At 38.9% G+C, this 22,005-nt stretch overlaps 1 protein-coding gene across 1 annotated transcript in view; it reads left to right on the forward strand.

The window, feature by feature from the left end:
- Positions 1-22,005, forward strand: part of RAD54B (RAD54 homolog B) — a 118,068-nt gene that overhangs the window by 29,351 nt on the left and 66,712 nt on the right. The window contains exon 3 of the mRNA XM_047783600.1: positions 4,795-4,963. Within this exon, the coding sequence (XP_047639556.1) occupies positions 4,795-4,963 (169 nt within the window). The remainder of the gene's footprint in view (positions 1-4,794; positions 4,964-22,005) is intronic.

The following is a 22,005-nucleotide window of genomic DNA, read 5'->3' on the forward strand; positions in this document are numbered from 1 at the left end:
ACAGCCAACTAATCTATGACGAAGGAGGCAAGAATATACACTGGAGAAGAGGCAGCCTGTCCAGTTAAGTGGTGCTGGGGAACTGGACAGCCACACGGAAAAGAATGAAATGAGAACACTCCCTAACACCATACACAAAAATAAACTCCAAATGGATTGAAGACCTAGATATAAGACCAGACACTATAAAACTCTTCCAGGAAAACATAGGCCAAACACTCTCTGACATAAACGACAGCAGCATCTTCTCAGATCCACCTCTTAGAGTAATGACAGTAAAAACAAAAATTAACAAATGGAACTTAATGAAGCTTAAAAGGTTTGCTGCACAGCAAAGGAAACCCTAAACGAAACGAAAAGACAAGCCACAGAACGGGAGAAAATCTTTGCAAGTGAATCGACGGACAAGGGATCAATCTCCAAAATTTATAAACACCTCCTACTGCTCAATACCAAAAAAACAAACAACCCCATCAAAAAATGGGCAGAAGATCTAAACAGACAGTTCTCCAAAGAAGACATACGGATGGCCAAAAAACCCATGAAAAGACGTTCAGCATCACTCATGATTAGAGAAATGCAAATCAAAACCACGATGAGGTACCACCTTATACACCAGCCAGAATGGCCATCCTCAAAAAGTCTACAAACAATAAGTGCTGGAGAGGGTGTGGAGAAAAAGGAACCCTATTACACTGTTGGTGGGATTGCAAATTGGTGAAACCACTGTGGAAAGCCATACGGAGATTCCTCAGAAATCTAAAAATAGAATTACCATTTGATATAGCAAACCCCCTCCTGGGCATCTATCCAGAGAAAACCATGACTCGCAAAGACACATGTACTCCAGTGTTCATTGCAGCCCTATTTGCAACAGCTAAGCCGTGGAAATAACCTAAATGTCCATCGACAGAGGAGTGGATCCAGAAGATGTGGTGCCTATACACAATGGAATATTACTCAGCCATTAAAGGGAATGAAATACCAGCATTTTTAGAAACATGGATGGACCTAGAAACTATCATGCTAAGTGAAGTCAGCCATACAGTGAGTCACCAACATCAAATGCTTTCATTGACATGTGGAATCTGAAAAAAAAGCACACAATGAACTTCTTTGCAGAACAGATTCTGACTCACAGACTTTGAAAAAGTTACGCTTTCCAAATGATACAGGGTGGGGTGGGGGGATGTGCTGGGGGTTTGGGATGGAAATGCTATAAAATTGGGTTGTGATAATCAGTGTACAATTATAAATGTAATAAATTCAGTGAGCAATTAAAATATGTATACTAATGTATAATAGCCTATGGAATAACATGGAAGTCAGAATCCATGCCAATATAGGTGAATATATAAATGAGGAGAAACATAAGCTCTATCTTAGAGAGTTATGGTAAATGATAAAAATAGAAGTAATGATGGTGTTGCAAAATATCACTGGCTTCCAAAACTAGCGGGTGAATGTTTGCTCAGGAAATAGGATATATATATATATATTTATTTTTTTTGCTTTTTAGTGTCACACGTGCGGCATATGGTTGTTTCCAGGCTAGAGGTTGAATCTGAGCTGTAGCTGCTTGCCTACACCACAGCCACAGCAAGATGGGATCCGAGCTGTGTCTGCAACCTGCACCATATCGTCAACCCACTAAGAGAGGCCAGGGATTGAACTTGTGTACTCATGGATACTAGTCATGGTAACTACTGCTGAGCCATGATGGGACCTCCAGGAAACAGGGTATTTGAATAGACTCAACCATCTCCTTACAATATACTTTTAAAAATTACAAATGGATGGGAGGCCCCTTGTGGTACAGTGAGTTAAAAAGATCCAGTGTTGTCACTGTGCAGTGTCTGACTGTTGTGGCACAGGTTCAGTTCCTGGCCTTAGGATCTTCCACATGCTGTGGGCATGGCCAAACAAAAATTACAAATGGAAAAATCTAACTTTGCAGGGATACCTAGCAGATACCACTTTAATCAAGTGAATTGCCTCCTTTAATGGTACAGATTGATATCTGCCTCCTGATATGATGAACTGTGATATTCCTGTCTAAAATGCATAACCTAAAACTAATCATAAGGAAACATCAGAGTCCAAATAGAAGGACATTCTACAAAATAATTGGACCGTATTCTTAAAAAATGTCAAAGTACAAAAGATGAATAGAGGTTAAGGAACTAGTCTAGAAACATGCTGGCTAAATACATATATGCTGCGACCAGTGCTGCAGGGCAACAGGAGATCTTGGAAGAGGTACAGCGCAGCATGATAAAACACACAGACTCTTTTACATCTAGAAGGTGGGGGATCAGGAGGCATTCTGTTCTGCAGAACAAAGGCATCTAGGTTTTAGCCCACATGGCTTTTATTAGGGAAGGTGACATAGGTTAATGAGCAAAATCAGGTGCAGGTAATGATAAAGCTATCTCTTAGTGGTTATGCTTTTGCACTTGTGCCAAATTTGTTTACTGCATCATTTCAACAGTTTACTGGTCTCCAACACATATACATGTATGATCTGGGATTGCATCCTGACTCAGAGAAAAAACTATAAAAAGACATTGGTGTAATTTACTACATTTGAATATGGGCTATGGGTTAGGTAATAGTTTTATACTGTCAATGTTAAATACTTGGTTTTGATAATCCTGTGATTATGTAAGAGAGTATTTTTGCTGTTTGAAAATACACTTTGCAGTATTTAGAGGTAAAAGAGCAAAGTGTTTCCAGCTTATTCTCAAATATGTAGACACACACACACACACACACACACACACACGGAGGAGTAAAGAATATATGAGACTTCCTTGTATTATTTCTGGAATGTTTCTGCAAGTTTGAAGTTATATCAAAGTAAAATGTTGCAAAAAATTTATTAGCTTCATTAGTTTATTGCCAAGATTTACTTTTAAAATCTTATCAGATAAGTGTTTGAATGTCTCTGAAATTTATTATAATGAACATTTATAGGGATGTGACAACTATGTCTGTTACTAAGTGTTGTTATTTACAAAACATTTCAAACATACTGTGGTAGGCAGAAAAATGGCCCTCCAGAGATGTCCGTGTCCTAATCCCTGGTACCTGTGACTATGTTAACTCCTATGGCAGAAGGGACTTTGACTAAGTGACTAATGTTAAGGACCTTAAGATGAGGGAGTTAACCTGGCTTATCCATGTGGGCTCAAGAGAATCACAAAGGACCTTAAAAGTAGAAAAGGGAGATAGAAGAGAGAGTTAGAGAAAGCAATGCGATTATCGAAGGAGGGTCATAGAAATGGAAAAGAAGTGATTCTGAAGTGGCGAAATGGAGTCACAAACCAAGGAATGTGGGTTGCTTTTAGAAATGTGAGAAATCAAGAAAATGTATTCTCCTTTAGAGTCTCCAGAAAGAAATACAGCCCTGCTGGTAACCTTGATTTTATTTTTATTTTTATTTCTTTTTGTCTTTTCTAGGGCTGCACTCGTAGCATATGGAGGTTCCCAGGCTAGGGGTCTAAACAGACTTGTAGCCACCAGACTATGCCAGAGCCACAGGATCCGAGCCACATCTTTGACTTACACCACAGCTCACGGCAACGCTGGATCCTTAACCCACTGAGCAAGGCCAGGGATCTAACCTGCAACCTCATTGTTCCTAGTCGGATTCGTTAACGACTGAGCAACTACGGAAACTCCTGATAACCTTGATTTTAGACCAGTGAGACCCAAGTCAGAGTTCTAACTTAGAGAATTATAAAACAATAAATCTACAATGTTTTAAGCTACCAATTTAGTGGTTATTTGTTACATCAGCAACAGAAAACTAATGAATATACAAAAATAGAGAAAAATAGGATATGAAGAACCCCATTATTCAGACTTAGCAATTGTCAGGTTATGACCTATCTTCACCTCTCCACTTCCCTTCCCAGTTCTTCCCCACTTATTTTGATGCAAGTTCCAGGAATATTTTTTCATTTGTAAATATTTTAGTATTTCTCTCTCAAATGTAAGGACTCTTAAAAAATAACAACACACCGATGGTATCATTATCACACCTACAAAATTAACTATATTGAAGTGTTGCTTTTTGTTTTGTTTGTTTTGGGTATGCCTTTGGCACATGGAAGTTCCTGGGCCGGGGATCAAACCTGTGCCATAGCAATGACCAGAGCTGATTTAGTGACAAGGACAGATCCTTAACCTGCTATGCCACAAGAGAACTCTGAAGTGTTGCCTTTAATATTGAGAAATTTAGCGAAAAAAAAAACCCTAATTGACTATGAAAATGGCATATTCTGACTTGTTTAAAAACTCATTTCATACATTGCTTAAAATACAGTGTAATTATAATCATAATTTTCATTCTATGATATCTTTCAGCCTTTATAAAATAATAAAAGTAGTTTAAAAAGCAAACAGTAGAATTCCCTGATGGCTCAGTGGGTTAAGGATCCGTTATTGTCCCCGCTGTGGTGCAGGTTAGATCCTTGGCCCAGGAACTTTGGCATGCCAAAAAAAAATCACTTCGCTTTTGACGCAGCAGGTTAAGGGTCCGACATTGTCATTGCAGCAGTCTTGGTTGAATTCCTGGCCTGGGAACTTCTGTATGATGCCAGTGCCACCAAAAGGGAAAGCAAAACAAAACAAACAATAAAAATTAGAATTTTAATTTATTTAAAAATATCTATTCCCTATTTAGATATGAGAAACTAGTACATCATATTTTAAATTAGGAATCTATTATATAGAAATGTGGGAAATTAGATTTAATTTCAGCATAAAATACATGTTTTGTTCTTTTAGGTTCCTGCAAATAAGAATGCATTTCTCCAGTCACAAAATGATCCCAGAATATGCAGTTTTAATCTGCCTCCTGAAGAAAGCGCTAGAGGAATTAATCGTGAGGATAATTACAGGGAAAAATATCATTTGGAAGCTTCTGCAAAGACAACATTAGATCTACATCATACAGGTAAGACTGTACTTTTTGTTTTTTGTTTTTTGTTTTTTTGTCTCTTTAGGGCCACATCTATGGCATATGGAAATTCCCAGGCTAGGGGTCGAATTGGAGCTGCAGCTGATGGCCTGTGCGACGCCAGATCTGAGCCATGACTGTGACCCCCCACCACAGCTCACAGCAATGCTGTATCCTTAACCCACTGAGTGAAGCTAGGGATTGAACTCAAGTCCTCATGGATACTAGTCAGATTATTTACCGCTGAGCCACAATGGGAACTCCCAAGACTATACTTTTTGTTAATCAGGTTTACACTTGACTAGTCTTATTACAATATGATTTAAATTGATATACAAGGATGAATATGTTATATTTGAAAATAGTTAATATAATACCACTAGATTGTTGACAATTCAGATTTTTTGTATTCATAATTTATCTTTAATGATTAGATTAATAATCATATAATTCAGATTTTATACTTTGCAATAGGCATATGTCTAAGATTGTTCATCGTAAACTTATTGTTCAAATAATGGTCTTTTTCTCAAATATGAAAATAAATTGTGTTAAAGATTTGATTTAACAAAAGTCTGAAGACATTAACTACTGATATTGGAGAAGTGAACTTGAGTAAAAAATTTTTTTTTTTTTCTTTTTAAGCGCCACATTTGCGGCATATGGAAGTTCCCAAGCTAGGGGTTGAATTGGAGCTACAGCTGCAGGCCGACACCACAGCCACAGCAATGTGGGATCCAAGGCATGTCTGCGACCTACACCACAGCTTACGGCAACACTGGATCCTTAACCCACTGAGCAAGGCCAGGGATCTTACCCAAAATCTCATGGTTCCTAGTCGGATTCGTTTCCACTGTGCCACGACGGGAATTCCCCAGAGTAAAATTGTTAATTCATTCAAGATACCAGTGCAAATTAATAAAGATACAAACCCAAATCAACAAAGTGCTTAAACCTTCTAAAGGAAGTTTTTGCATATGAATGGGTTTATTTCTTAATGGCGCAGAAAGGACTTTCCCAACTGGCCAGGATCCTTGGTCCATTTAGTGCTCCTCATGACTTTTCAGATCTGTAACTTGGGTCAGCACAAAGTTGGGAAAGACTTTTGGAGCTGGCATCAATTTAAAGAGATACCTAGAGACAGCTCTGGGCATAGCAGTTGAGCTTCTGCCTTGGTTCACTGATCTGCTCTTGTCACCTTTCTTTACCTCTTTCCCTTTCTCTTCTTTCCATCTTTGTGAGGTGAATATTGCATTTTCTTCTCTATCGTTAAGCTGTGGTAGATAATGATCTAACTATGCCAACTTCATTTTTATTGTGGTGGCTAATCTCTTTACCAGAGAATGATATTTAGACTTTATAATACATTTCATGTTACTGATTTGGGGCTTTATTTGTGTTCTTCTATAGTTTCTCATTCTCTTCTCTGCTGAATGTGAGAAGGGAGTTAAGAGTTAAGATAAATTGAAGAAGGAGTTAATTTACTCAACGGTTAATCCCTTAATCCCCTTCTCTGATTTAGTACATTCACTGGACTGGGGAACCTGTGTCAACCCCCTGATACCCTCTGCCTCTCATTTAGAGAGAGAGGTTAACTGGGGAAAAGAGCATTGTGAGAAATATCTTGCTTTCTGTGGTGATTGCAGGAGAAGAAGGCTGTATATAGAAAAGTAGGGAGATGAAAGACCGGTATAGCGTATATTCACCATTTGGCATTCTTTTAATGCTATATGTGATCCACCTTGAAGTCAGTTCCAAGTCTGTATGTACTAATTAAAATATGTGCTTGTTCCCCATTGCCTTTTTATTTTGAAAAATCTTCTACTTATAGAAAAATTGAAAGAATAATACAATTATCATAATAAATTCAGTGGTTGTTAACATTTGATCTCATTTGTGGGCCTCCCTGTGTATGCAATTTGTTTTTTTCTGGACCATTTGAAAATAAATTGCAGATGTTGTGTCACTTCACCTCTAAACACTTCAGCATGTGTATTTAAAAATAAATGCTTTCTCTTAAATAACCACATTATTAAACCAAATAAGATTAACTGTAATTCATAATATTTATTCATTTATTGAAATGTGAAAACATTTATTCATAATACCATCCTCTTAGCCAAATGTGTTGCATTTTTAATTTTTTAATTTGATTCTTTGTAATATTTTTCCCATTTTTTTGTTAAGAAAAAATTTTTTTTTTATTTCTTATTATTTCTTTTTCTTTTTTGGGCCACACTCGTGGCATATGGAGGTTCCCAGGCTAGGGGTCTAATTGAGCTGTAGCCACCAGCCTACACCAGAGCCATAGCAGCACCAGATCTGAGCCTTGCCTGTGACCTACACCACAGCTCACCGGGTCCTTAACCCACTGAATGAGGCCAGGGATCAAACCTGCAACCTCATGGTTCCTAGTCGGATTCATTTCTGCTGCGCCACAATGGGAACTCCTCGTTTCTTTTTCAACTGAAAGAGTCCTAATAAAGTATATTTTCACTCTGTTGCACTTCACTGGGTACTTCAAATCTTTTCTTTTCAAATCTGTTGTGGTCATGCTGGATTAGGGTGGACCCTAAGTACAATGGCTAGCATCATTATGAAGAACAGACAGAAATACAGAGGGTAAAAGGCCTGTGACCATGGAGACAGAGATGGGAATTTTACAGCCACAAGCTTAGGATCACCAAGGATTGCTGGCAATCACCAAAAGCAAGAAAGTGCCGTGGAAGGATTCTTCCCTAGATCCTTGAGAGAGAGAAAGGCCCTGCTGCATCTTTTTTTTTTTTTTCTTTTTTTCTTTTTTGGGGGGCCGAATTCAAGGCATATGGAAGCCCCCAGGCTAGGGGTCGAATCAGAGCTGCCAGCCTACATCACAGCTACTGCAACTCAGGATCCAAGCTGCATCTGCAACTCACACCACAGCCCACGGCAACTCTGGATCCTGAACCTACTGAGGGAGGCCAGGGATTGAACCTGCACTGTCGTGGATTCCAATCAGGTTTGTTAACCCACTGAGCCACAATGGGAACTCCAGCCCTGCTGACCTCTTGATTATAAACTTCTGGTCCTCAGACTGTGAGGCAATAAAGTTGTTTTAAGTGTTTGTGATACTTTATTACAGCAGTCCTTGGAAATTAATAATTAATGAATAATTAATAAAGGAAGCCTTAGACTGCCTGTACTCATGGCTATACTTACATTCTTTAGAGCAACAGAAATTCTTTCATTCTTTTTTGATTCCTTTTCATTGTGATGAAGTATGGGACCATTAATTCACCCTCAAGCTGTTCAACTGTACTCTCTATTTTATCTGTTTATCTGCCTCTTCTTTGCTAAACTGTGGCATGCAAAGGCAGGAACTTTCTCTTGTTCAGGTTTTAAATCAGATAGAAGGAATTCAAAAGTATTTTATGACTGAATGAAGGGCTCTTGAAAAATTTGTACTTAAGTCCCTTGGTTAAGCCCTTTGACTCTGAAGTGCTTCAGAGAACTGAGTCATCATTAAGAAGATACTGGTACATTATGGCTTGGAGGTATTGGTAATGTTTGAGAAAATTCAGAAAGTGTTTAGAACAAAAGTCATATTGTAATGGAAATGTGATGAGTGGAAACAGGCAAATGAAGGCAGTAGATGTAAATCAATAATGTGTGTAAATCAATAAAGAAATTTGGTTTTAAGGGGGAGAGTAGCATCTTGAGGAGTAGCAGGCAACCAGAGAGGCTTTTTGGTTGTTTTTATAAGGCAATATGTTATAGGTTGAGAGGAAAGAGCTAATGAAGAGGGGAAGGTTAAGAATATAAAAAGGGAGTGATGAGTTCCCACTGTGGTGTAAAAGGATCACCAGTGTCTCTGCAGCACCAGGACTCAGGTTTGATCCCTGGCCTGGCAGGGTGGGTTAAAGGATCCAGTGTTGCCGAAGCTGCAGTGTAGGTTGCAACTGTGGCTCACATCTGATTCCTGGTCTGGGAACTCCATGTGCTACAGGTAAGCCAAAAATAGGGGGGAAAAAAAAGGGAGTGATAAAATATCTCTCTGGTGGAGAGTTGAGTGTTTTTCAAATGGGTTTTAGGTCCCTGGAGATGTACAGACATATTCTCAAGGGTTTATAAATTCTCAGAGAAACTTAGAATTTTGGGTTTTATTTTAAATGATATGAATAAAACTATATAAGCATATGCTGGATCTTTTGGATAGTCACCATAAAATTGAGTATTATTACAGGATCTCATGATTGCAGGTGAGAACAGAGGTAGGTAGAATGGGGTATACTCCTACCACATAAAGGTTTCATATATTCACATTTGGAATGGTCAAAGTATTGAGCCTTCATATGCCATATTGGAAAAGTTTGTTGAACACTAAATACTTTCATGTACCATATCTGTTGGTACCATATTTGTATTGTGATTAGCAATTTAATTTCAGTAAAATATCACTATCATATTAAATTAATGTGATTTTTCAATTTTAGTGGTTTATAATTAATTTATAAATATATTTGATTTTTTATTGTGATGTAACATACATAACATAAAGTTCACCACTTTAATCTTTTTAAAATATACAATTCAGTGATACCTAACATATTTACAGTGTTGTGCAACTATCACCACAAATCTAGAACATTTGCATCACACTGAAAGGAAACCCTGGACCAATGAAGCAGTCAAACACCCCTTTCTTCATTCTATTCCCAGCCCTTGGTAACCATGTATCTGTTGCTATGGATTTGCCTATTCTGGAAATTTCATAGAAATAGAATCATATAATAAATTCCTTTGTCACTTAAAAAAATGGGTAATGTATGCACATGGTCAAAAATTCAGAAGTCGTGAAGAATATAGCAAAAAGTTTTTCTTTCCTGATCTCTAGCCATTTAGTTCCCTTCCCCAGAGGCAACCATTTACCAGTTTTTATTGGCATCTCAGAGATACTCTGTACATCTGGAAACATATTTGTGTGTATTTTCCCCATACAAGTGAATGTTCATAGTCGCTGTTGTATACCTGTAAACAATATTATACATCAACTATATATCAATTTTAAAAAAGTTCACTAGCTTCATTGTTCTCGACATTGAATTTTTCCTGTAACATTGTATCTTTGAAATCTTTTCGTCAGTGCATTTAGAACTACCTCATACTTTTTTTTTTTTTTTGCTTTTTAGGGCTACACCTGCGGCATATGTAAGTTTGCAGGCTAGGGGTCTAATCAGAGCTACAGTTGTCGGCCTAGGCCACAGCCACAGCCACAGCTACAGCCACAGCAATGCCAGATCTTTGAACCCGCAACCTCATGGTTCCTAGTTGGATTTGTTTCCGCTGCACCACGACGGGAACTCCTAGAATTACCTCATACTTTAAAAAAAGTTCATAATATTCCATTGTGCAGATATGTCACATGTTCTTAACCAGTGCCTTGTTAATGAATATTTAGATTGCTTGGCATCTTATTATAAACAAAGCTACAATGAATATCTATATATTATATACATATGTGAGAATATGATCATAGGGTAAATACCCTGGGGTAGGGTCCCAAGGTATGTGCATTTATCATTTTGATGGATAAGGATGAATTCCCTGGAGTTCCCGTCATGGCTTAGTGATTAACAAATCCGACTAGGAACCATGAGGTTGCGGATTAGATCCCTGGCCTCGCTCAGTGGGTTAAGGATCCGGCGTTGCCGTGAGCTGTGGTGTAGGTTGCAGACTCGGCTTGGATCCCGCGTTGCTCTGGCTCTGGCGTAGGCCGGTGGCTATAGCTCTGATTCGACCCCTAGCTTGGGAACCTCCATATGCTGCGGGTGCAGCCCAAGAAATGACAAAAAGACAAAAAAAAAAAAGAAAGAAAAAAGAATGAATTCCCTTTGCAGAGGTTAGTACAAGTTTATATTCACACCAGCAATGTATAAACAATGTATATATCATTTATTGTGATGCTCCATCTTTATGTAAGTATATACTTATATTTTATGATATTTGATGATCTAATCATTAAAATGTTTTGCTGTGCTTTTTCTTTTTTTCTTTCTTTTTTTTTTTTTTTGGTCTTTTCTAGGGCCACACCCACAGCATATGGTGATTCCCAGGCTAGGGGTCCTTCCGGCCTATGTTATAGGCACAGCAACTGGAGATCAGAGCCTCGTCTGCAACCTATACCACAGCTCATGGCAATGCCAGATCCTTAACCCACTGAGCGAGGCCAGGGATTGAACCCGCAACCTCATGGTTCCAAGTCAGCTTCGTTAACCACTGAGCCATGATGGGAACTCCCCTGTTGTGCTTTTTAAGTTAAACTTTTTAACGTTAGATTTTGAGATTATTTCACAGAAAAATTCAAGAATATTATTTTACAGAAAAATTCAAGAATAGTACAAAGAACTTTCATACATTTTACCACATTTGTGTGTGTGTAATTTTTCTGAACCAAATGAGAATAAGTAGCTGACATGATGCTTCATTACTCTAAATTCCTCAGTATGTATTTACTGAAGTATGCTTTATAGGACAGGCTTCTATATATTAATAAAGTACAAAAATGTATCAAAATTAGGAAATTAAACTTGATACAGTGATATCATCTGATCCACAGAGACCATTCAACTTTTTTCACTTGTTCCAATGATGCCCTTTATGGCAAAAATAATTTGAAAAAATGAATGAGTGAACATTTTTCCTGCTAGTCCAGGATTACGTATTATATTTAGTTGTGTCCCTTTAATGTCCTTTAATCTTGAACAATTTCTTAGCCTTTGTCTTTGGTGTAGCATTTTAATATTCTTAAGAAGTATAGGCCAGTCATTTACAGTATTCCTCAGTTTGGGTTTGTCTGATGTTTCCTCATGAGTAGATTTATGTTATACATTTTTGTCAGGAATATCACAGAAGTAATTCTTAGTGTGTCATCAGAAGGGATATGATATCAATTTAGCCTGTTATTGGTGATAGTAAGTTTGATAGTTTGAATAAATTGGTGTTTGCTGGGTTTTTTTTATAATAAAATTATTATTTTTGCCTTTGTACTTAATAAATATCTATAGGGAGATACTTTGTGTAGATATCTTGTATTTAATCAAACTTTCACTCAGTAGTTTTAGCTTTCATTGATTCTTTCCTAAATATGATTACTATGATTGCAACCAGATGGTGATTTGCTAATTCCACCTATATTCATTAGTTGGCATTTTGAGGTAAGCAAGAGCTTTTCCTTCTCCCACTTATTTGTTAATCTTTATAGAGTCATAGTGTTTATTTTACTGATTGGTTTATAAACTGTTATTGTCATTTATTGTGATGTTCAGATTGGCTCTAGTTTGACCAATGCCATCACAAGGGCTCCTGTGTCCTTTTGGCAGCCCCCTTCAATTTTTGAGCAGCTTTCTGCTTTCTGGTATAATAAGATCTTCCTTGCCCTAGTTATTGAAATTAACCAAGGGTTCTGATTCCTTTCTAATGAAAAATAGTATTTAAAAACCAATATCTGGGGACTAGATATGCTCGTCATTACTGCAGTGTTACTGCTTTTAACCCTTCCAATGATCAATGTTAGGATATATATTTACATCTGTATTTTTTTTTTGTCTCTATATCATAAACCATGATTTTATACCAATACTCTAATTCCAATTTAGTGCCGCAGGATTCAGTCTAGTCTTTACTCTTTACATAGTTAACAGTACCTTCTTTGATGGTCAAAAAATTGGTTGTTCCAAATATATTTACTTGTTTATTCATTTCACTTGTATGTAACCAGTCTGTGTACCAAAAAGGGACTAAAATTAGTAGTAAATGTTGTGAAGAAAAGGAGTTTGGATTTTATAGCCTTATGAAAAATGGTTATTTGAACAAAATTTAGATTTTCCTCATGAAAATTATGATGGCATGGTAAAGCATCTTTTGTTTCTGTATGACTTTATTGGCTTTCTTAGCACCATCATAAAAATGATTATTTTTGCAAAATATTTGTGGATTTCTTAACTCTTCCCAAGGACCTAAAATCCTTTGATATTCAAATGTCTGTTTTTTTTTTTTTTGTCTTTTTTTTTTGTTGTTGTTGTTGCTATTTCTTGGGCCGCTCCCGAGGCATATGGAGGTTCCCAGGCTAGGGGTCAAATCGGAGCTGCAGCCACCGGCCTACGCCAGAGCCAGAGCAACGCGGGATCCGAGCCGCGACTGCGACCTACACGACCTACACCACAGCTGACGGCAACGCCGGATCGTTAACCCACTGAGCAAGGGCAGGGACCGAACCCGCAACCTCATGGTTCCTAGTCGGATTCGTTAACCACTGCGCCACCACGGGAACTCCCCAAATCAGTCTGTTTTTAAGCACCTATTTTGTCAGCTTTTTACAGTTGATTTTCATTGTATTGTAATGTGGTCTTCAAAGAGACTTTGATTTATAATTAAGCTTTAAAGGATATTTAAATGGGAACTATGTTTTTTAAATTTATGATCAATTGATAGGTGAATATTTTTTTCTCTTACAGTGACTTTTTTTTTTATATAACTGTTAAGGAATCAGATACTGAATGTTCAAACCCATCATCTCCTTTTTCTCCCATAGAAAAATATTAAGAATTTAAGATGCCATCCTTTGTCCTTTAAGACTCTTTTATTGAAGATTTGGGTCAGGGAATAAGTATGTCTTATGAATTTGGGGGTATATAAAATTATATCCCAGTCCAGATTACTTAACAATGTCAGGAGCCCAATCTGCTGAAGAGGGAGAACATGATAGTCTTTTAAAAACACTAGTGAAGATAAGTCTCCCCCCAAATATTTGCCTTTAGTTCTCAGGAAAAAGAATGGCTTTTGAGGCAACCTGCACACTGAGACTATTCTTTCGAATTCCTGCATTGAACATAATTGAATACATTTGCTCAGCTTTATCCTGGAATCAGTCCAGTAAAAAACAATCCTGGTCATTTGAGTATTGTTTGTCCCGTATGCATCTCTTCAAGTCATCTTGAAGCATGTTTGAAACTACTTAGGTGTTATCCAGGACTCAATTTTCTAGGAGATTGAGTTATCAAATTCTCTCCTAAGTATAGAGCATTGCTTGCTTCTTTCCTAAGATGGGGCACTCATGGGAAAAGGCAACAATCAGATAATATACATATTGAGCAGTGGAGTTGTAGAGGTGTGTGTGTGTGTATTTGTGTTTGTGTATGTGTTTCTATAGGGGAGGGTGTGGTGTAAGACCTAAAATTAAGGCTCAATATTACGTGTTGCTCTGACATCTGGTTGTTAAGTTCATCCCGGGAAAAACAAGGCTTTGCTCTAGGCTCTTGCCTGGCTCCTGGAGAGACATGACTAAGACATGACTAAGTCTTCCCTGAAATCATGTGACCCAATCTTAAAGACTACCCCACTACCCAGGAGAATGTCTAAACTTCTGTTCATATCCTACTAACAACTCTCCCAAACTGATTGGTCTGTTCCTTTTCACCCTATTTACATAAGAAATGGCCAATCAGCTTCTGCACAGAAACCCCCTTTCTTGGCACCCACATATAACCTCCCTCTTCAAATGGTTGACTGCTGACCTCCCCTTGTGAGTCAGCCCGGCAGTATACCCTGCTAATAAAGTCTTTTATGCCTGAATTCAGGTCTTGTCCTTTTGGCCGACCTTTCACTGGTAAAATCAGGAGGGTATTGAATGGCTTAACTGCAAGTACCCCTCCTCTGCTCTCCTCCTGAGGATAAAACCCCCTCTTTATTTAATGGATCAGGTGCAGTTTCTGCTTATCCATGAGCTGCAGATTTCAGTTCCCCACCAGTCACAGAGTTATTTAAACAATCCAATCACGTCCTCTGGCAGGAGCCAGGGTGCACTCTGCACTCTTGGTATTACAAAGCCTGCTTTCTCACAGCCCCTGGTGGTTCACTCTGTTCCAGAAGGCAATCCCCATGTGGTCCTGGATGAGTGTGGTGTCTTCTTCCCCGGGGCTGTGGGTACATGTGACTGCTGTTGGTCGCACTTGTGTAGTGTCAGGTGTTTTGTGACATGCCATTCCTATGACACTAGAGCAGGAATCCCTTCCTCACAACTGGGTGAATAGGAGGAAATTAAAACAGAAGGGGACATATACATGTGCATTTTTTTAAGGAGCTTTAGAGTTTTGCAACCTCAGTAAATTCATTTTTTAAAAGTGAGATAGACGGAGGAATAGACTTGCCATCTCTCAAGTCAAGAAAAAAAAATCTACTGCTGAATAAACTTTGTGAGATATATTCCCTGAGCTGTTTCTGGGAAAATTTCTTTATTCCCTAGCTTGTAATTTGGTCTAACATTTCTTTATTTACTTGGATTGGGTGCCGACAGGACTGTTCCTGTTGAGCAGACCTTCAATCTAGGAATCTGCTTTACACCTTTGGGAGCGCAGTATAGAATAAGTGAAATCATGGGGGAAGTTCAACCTCTATTTTTTAGGGAACGAACTGCCTCTTACTGGAATCCTCATTTAAAAACAAAATGTAGAGAAGTGATTTAAGCAAGTTAAAATAGACAATCAGGATAAGCACAATGGAAAGAAAGATACCCCTCCCTCCCATTTATATCAGTTAATATGCTTCTGGTTCAAGCATTTGATAAAAATACCAGCTGATAAAATTTTATTGGCATGTGTAACTGGAAATTGCAGACTTTATGATCAACTGGTCTAGTGGTTTAAAAGATGTTATCATGAGCCCAGTTTCTTTCTATCTCTTATGTCATCCACAGGATTTAGCTTCATTCTCAGAGTGGCTCCTCTCATCACATGTTAAATAATAGATCCTAGCAACCATTAGGGCCACATACCTTCTTTTTCTCATCTATCAGATGACATGTTCCTACTCATAATCACTAAATAAGGTTTCTTAACTTTGGGCTGATATTGGGCCACTTTCTTGTGACTAGAGGAATTCCTAACCTTAGACCTAGAGTACCCCAGTGAAGAAGCAGCCTTACTGACTTCTGAGAATCATCAGTGTGTTCATTTGCTGTATACTTTCCATCTCTTTCCTTGGATGTGGGAGCTATCTCACCCAAATTTCCTGGCTGCTGCACACTGGGGGAATATCCATAATGTTAACTGCAGTGAAAGAGTGATTAAGTGAAAAAAGGGATAAAATAAAGATTGTTGTCGTCTCTGCGTGCAGGTAAAAAAAGAATTCTCCAGATTTAAACCTAGGTGTAGAAAAGACAAGTTTATTGAGGCAAGAGACATTATTAACACAGTGGGTCGACATCCTGATAATCAGGGAGAGCCGACTCTACCATGGTCTTGTCCGTTTTTTATAGGCCAAAGACAAAGGACTGTGAGGAGTAGTCTTGCCATACACCTGTTGACCTGTTGATTGGTTGGGAAAGAATAGCATCTTCTGATACACTTACTGGTTGGTTGGGGAAGGAAGGGGGTTTTCTGATACACTTACTAGTTGGTTGGTGTATATGTTGACTCTATAGGGGTGGGGTAAGGAGTGGGCTACGTACCTTTTCTAGTGGGGGGCAGGAAGGAATTGGCCAAGTTGCTGGATGGGGGAGGTCCTTAGGAGCATTGTAACAATTACAGTGAGACAGATGGAGTGATAAGGGTCTGGCAATTCTTACCTTGGCCGGAGACTTTTTGAGTTTTATCTCCTTGGAGAGGTTTTGAAGTCCCACAAAGATGAGTAGCTTTAGTAACATTTTTAGTGTACAAAATTTGACTAAAGACTAGATTCCTGCCAGCCAGCTTCTGGGGCAGAGGCTCCTTTAGCTCACCATACTTTTACTTCAAAGATAAGACTTGGCCAGAGTTTCCTCATGGCTCAGTAGGTTAAGGATCTGGCATTGTCATCACTGTGGCTCTGGTTACAGCTATGGTATATGTTCAATCCCTGGCTTAGGAACTTCTGCATGCCATGGGCTCAGTCAAAAAAAAAAAAGACAACACTTGGCCAAACTGATTTCCTTCGTAGGTGGCTGGGAGCTATTTGATGAAAATGTGTGTTAAATTTAGAGTAGTTTAAGTAGTTTAGAGTTTCACCCTCCTTGGCTGGAGTAAATTTTTATAAATTCACTCTGAGATAATTGAAAATGTCTGGTTTCTACCCCCAATTCCTGAAACAGAGTTGCTAAAACTCTTGTAATTTCTTCAGTGATAAGAGTACTAGGAGCATCTTTTTATTCTAATATTTGGTCTTTGACCCCAGTTCCTGACTCAGAGCTTCTAAATCCCTTGGAATTTCCTGGGTGTTGGGAATGTCTTTTGTTCTAATGAGGTGACTCTGGATGGGCTCCTGGATGGGGCCTGGTCACCAGAAAGACTAAGCCATGATTAGAAGCTTGAAATTTATAGCCCCATACCCATTCTCCAGAGAGAGGAGAGCTGGAAATGGTGTTAAATGATGGGTCATGCCTATGTGATGAAGCCTCCACTAAAAATCCCAAAAATATGGGGTTCGGAGAGCTTCTGGGTTGGTGAACATGTGGAGGTGTTGAGAGAATGGTGGGGCCCAGAGAGGTTATGGAGGCTCCAGGCCTTTGCCCCATACCTTGCTCACTGATGTCTCTATCTGAATGTTCATCCTTTTTTTTTTTTTTTTTTTTCTTTTCTAGGGCTGTACTCATGGCACATGGAGGTTCCCAGGCAGGCTAGGGGTCGAATTGGAGCTGCAGCCGCCGGGCTACACCAGAGCCACAGCACCACCAGATCCGAGCCCTGTCTACGACCTACACGACAGCTCACAGCAATGCCGGATCCTTAAGCCACTGATCTAGACCAGGGATCAAACCCGAAACCTCATGGTTCCTAGTCGGATTCGTTAACCACTGAGCCATGATGGGAACTCCAGAATGTTCATCCTTTATCTATCCTTTTATGATAAACTGGAGAACAGTAAGGAAACTGTTTTCCTGAGTTCTATGAGCTGCTCTAGCAAATTTTTTTTTCTTTTTTGGCCCTCCTGCAGCATATGGAGTTCCTGGACCAGGGAACAAAACAGATCTGAGCCATAGCTGTAGCAATGCCAGATCCTTACCCACTGCGCTGCCCGGGATTGAACCTGTGTCCCTGAACTCCAGAGATGCCGATGATCCCGTTGTGCCACAGTGGGAATTCCTCTCCTCCCACCCCCCTTTTTTTGGCCGGTCCTCGGTGTGCAGAAGTTCACAGGCCAGGAATCGAATCCACACCACAGCACCAACTCGAGCCGCTGTGCTGACAGCACTGGATCCTTAACCTGCTGAATCACACGGGAACTCCTAGCAAATTAATTGAACGTGAGGAGGAGGTCATGGGAACCTCTGATTTATAGATGATTGGTTAAAATCACAGCTGGCAACCTGGGCTTGTGATTGGCATCTGAAGTGGCATGAGGGCAGACTTGTGGGACAGAGCCTGTAACTGTGGGATCTGACACTATTTCCAGGTAGAGAAAAAAAAAATTTAGGACACCTAGTTGTTGTCAGAGAATTGCTTGGTGCAAGGAAAGGTTACACATCTGGTAGTAGAAGTGTCATTTGTGTGAGAGCAAAGGAGAAACATTGGAGGAGCACTGAGGTTTTCCTTCTTAGACGCTTTGTAGGGCCAAACCCAAGGCATATGGGGGTTCCCAGGCTAGGGGTAGAATTGGAGCCGTAGCTGCTGGCCACAGACAGAGCAACGCAGGATGTGAGCCCCATCTGCGATCTATATCACAGCTCCCGGCAACACTGGATCCTTAATTCATGAACAAGGTCAAGGATCAAACCCTCATTCTCTTTGTTGCTGCTGAGCCACAGTGGAAATCGTTTAAACCCTATTTTTATGTGGCAGATTTTTTTTCAAATTTCCTGAATAGTTTATATTTTGTCTTTTTAAAAAAATATAAAAATTCTCCTTGAAATTATATATATATGTGAATTTTCAGTGTAAAGTTTGGTTTATTTGAACCAAACTCTTTAATCCACATTAAACCACTGGGCTTATTAACAAATGATAGGGAGTTCCTGTTGTGGTGCAGCAGAAACAAATTTGACCAGGAATCATGAGGTTTCGGGTTCGATCCCTAGCCTCACTCAGTGGGTTAAGGATCTGGCATTGCCATGAGCTGTGGTATAGGTCACAGATGCGGCTTGGATCCTGCATTGCTGTGGCTGTGATGTAGGGCAGCAGCTGTAGCTCTGATTCCACCCCTAGCTTGGGAACCTCCATATGCCAAGGGTGCAGCCCTGAAAAAAGCAAAAAAAAAAAAAAAACCCACAAAAAACAACTCCCCCTCCAAAAACAAATGACAGTATACTTGCTTATTCTTTTTTTTTTTTTTTCCGGCTGCACCTGCAGCACTTAGAGGTTCCTGGGCCAAGGATCAAACCTAAGCCATAGCTGTAACCAGAGCCACAGCAGTTACAATGACAGATCCTTAACCTGCTGCACCATAAGGTAACTCTAAATGACAGTATATTTGAATTGTGTTAGTGTATTTAGATTTCATACAGCTTTCATGTCTTAATAGGAACTCATTTTAAAAGTATCATTTTCACAGTAAAATTATATTCTTACAAAGATCTTTCTCAGAACTATCATCTATTCTTTGACACTACTGTAGACTGCCACATCCATTAATTTATAGTGGATATTGAGTGCTCTCAGGTCACAGAAGGAAATGAAGACAGAATTTGTTTTGGTCTTTTTAAGACCGCATCCCCAACATATGGAAGTTCCTAGGCCTAAGGTCAAATTGGAGCTGCAGCTGTGGCCTATGCCACAGCCATGGCAACACTGGATCCAAGCTGCATATGTGACCTAAGCCATACCTTGTGGCAATGATGGGTCTTTAACTCACTGAGCAAGGCCAGGAATTGAATCTGCATCCTCCACGGAGATAATATTGAGTCCTTAACCTGCTGAGCAACAACAGGAACTCCAGTTTTCTTTTTTTATGCAAGAAACTAAGCTATTTTATGGCTGGCTAAAGTTACAAGATCAGACTTTGTTATATATAATTTCAAAATATTTCTGGGGAGTTCCTTGGTGGCCTAGCAGTTAAAGGATCTGGTGTTATCAGGTGTTGTCACTTATGGCTTGGGCCACTGCTGTGGTGAGAGTTCCATGTCTGGTCCAGGAATTTCATGCTGTGGGCACGGCCAGAAAAAAAAAGGACACCTTAAAAAAATATATATGGAGTTCCCGTCGTGGCGCAGTGGTTAACGAATCCGACTAGGAACCATGAGGTTGCGGGTTCGGTCCCTGCCCTTGCTCAGTGAGTTAAGGATCCGGCGTTGGTGTGAGCTGTGGTGTAGGTTGCAGACGCGGCTCGGATCCCATGTTGCTGTGCCTCTGGCGTAGGCCAGTGGCTACAGCTCCGATTCGACCCCTAGCCTGGGAACCTCCATATGCCGCAGGAGCGGCCCAAAGAAATAGCAAAAAAAAAAAAAATATATATATACACATATATATATATTTTATATATGTATATATATGTATGTATATATATATTTCTGGAGGCCGGCAGCCATAGTTCTGATTCAACCCCTAGGGCGGAAACTTATATATGCCATGGGTGTGGCCTAAAAGAAAAAAAAATTCTGGATGTTTAATTCTGATTTGAGGTGACTAAATATTAATTTTTATTTGTTTAGGGAACTGCCTGTCATATTTACTATGTATTTGTTGATAGTGTCTCTGAGTATTGTCTAGTTTATTTTCTTTTCTTTTTTTTTTTTTATTTCTTTATTTTCATTAAACATCTTGTTCCTGTGGTTCTGCTGTAGCAGATTGCGTTCGGTGTCCAATGTAACATTTGCCATATGCTTTATTCCATTCTCTTTTTCTTTATTGTTCCAATAAGAGTAGTAACTTTGGCCTCTGCATTTGATTCTGTATAAATAGTATACTTTTTATATTACAAAATTCTTATTTTTTCAGCTAGAAAAATAACTTATATGATTAAGACAGAATAATTCAGTTAGTAATCAATTAAAATTGATGAAGAATAGCCTATAATATGTGCTGTCTGAATAAAATATTCAGAGTGATCCATTTAAGTTACATCAGTGCATAGGAAAAAATAATTTAAACAGGATCGACTACACTGGTGATGTGACTATGTGTAATGTCAAAGAAAAATTGTACCAGGCAAGTTAAACAGGCAAGAAGACTTTAATCAAGAATATTACAATAAAGGAGAGAGATTGAAGTCAACTCCTAATACAACAGGGATTTATAGCCAACAGGCAGGGTAAGGGAGTCAGTGGGTGGAAAATTACTAAGTGGAGCTTGGTTAGGTGTTAAGGATAAGTGTATGACGAATTTGGTTAGGGGTCAAGAGTAGGAGGATTCTACATAAGCAAACAAGTTGTGGGTAATGGAAAAATATGCTGCTTCAGTTAAAAAATGTTGTTTAAATTAATTAAAATTGAATAAAATTAAAAATTTAGTCCTTCAGTCCCAGTAACCACATTTAAAATGCTCGATAGGCACATGTGACTCATGACTCCTATAATTGGTGGAGTTTTAGATCTTTTTGGAGTGTATTTTCATACATATGTACCTGCATTCTGTAGCTACATACGTATTTTCCGTACCTACAGAAATATTTGGCCTTGGGTGTTTTTTGGTAAGCGTAATGGGATTGTATGTATTTTTGTTTTACTTGTTTTTCACTTATATATTTTGGATCTTGTCAATACATAGAAATCTGCTTTAATTTTTAAATTTTTATTTTACTTAAGTATAGTTGATCTGCAATGTCTTTTTCATATTCTTTTCCATTATGTTTTATCACAGGATATTGAATATAGTTCCCTCTGCTATACAGTAGGACCTTGTTTATCCACTTTCTCTGTAATAGTTAGCATCTTCTAACCCTAAACAACCAGACCATCCCACTCCCTTCCCACTCCCTCTTGGCAACCACAAGTCTGTTCTCTATGTCTGTGAGTCTGTTTCTGTATCATAGATAAATTCATTTGTGTCATATTTTAGATTCCACATATAAGCAATATATGGTATTTGTCTTTCTCTTTCTGACTTACTTCATTTAGTATGATAATCTCTCCATCCATCTATGATGCTGCAAATCTGCCT

This window comes from Phacochoerus africanus, chromosome 6 (genome assembly GCF_016906955.1).
Source record: "Phacochoerus africanus isolate WHEZ1 chromosome 6, ROS_Pafr_v1, whole genome shotgun sequence".
Taxonomy (NCBI): domain Eukaryota; kingdom Metazoa; phylum Chordata; class Mammalia; order Artiodactyla; family Suidae; genus Phacochoerus; species Phacochoerus africanus.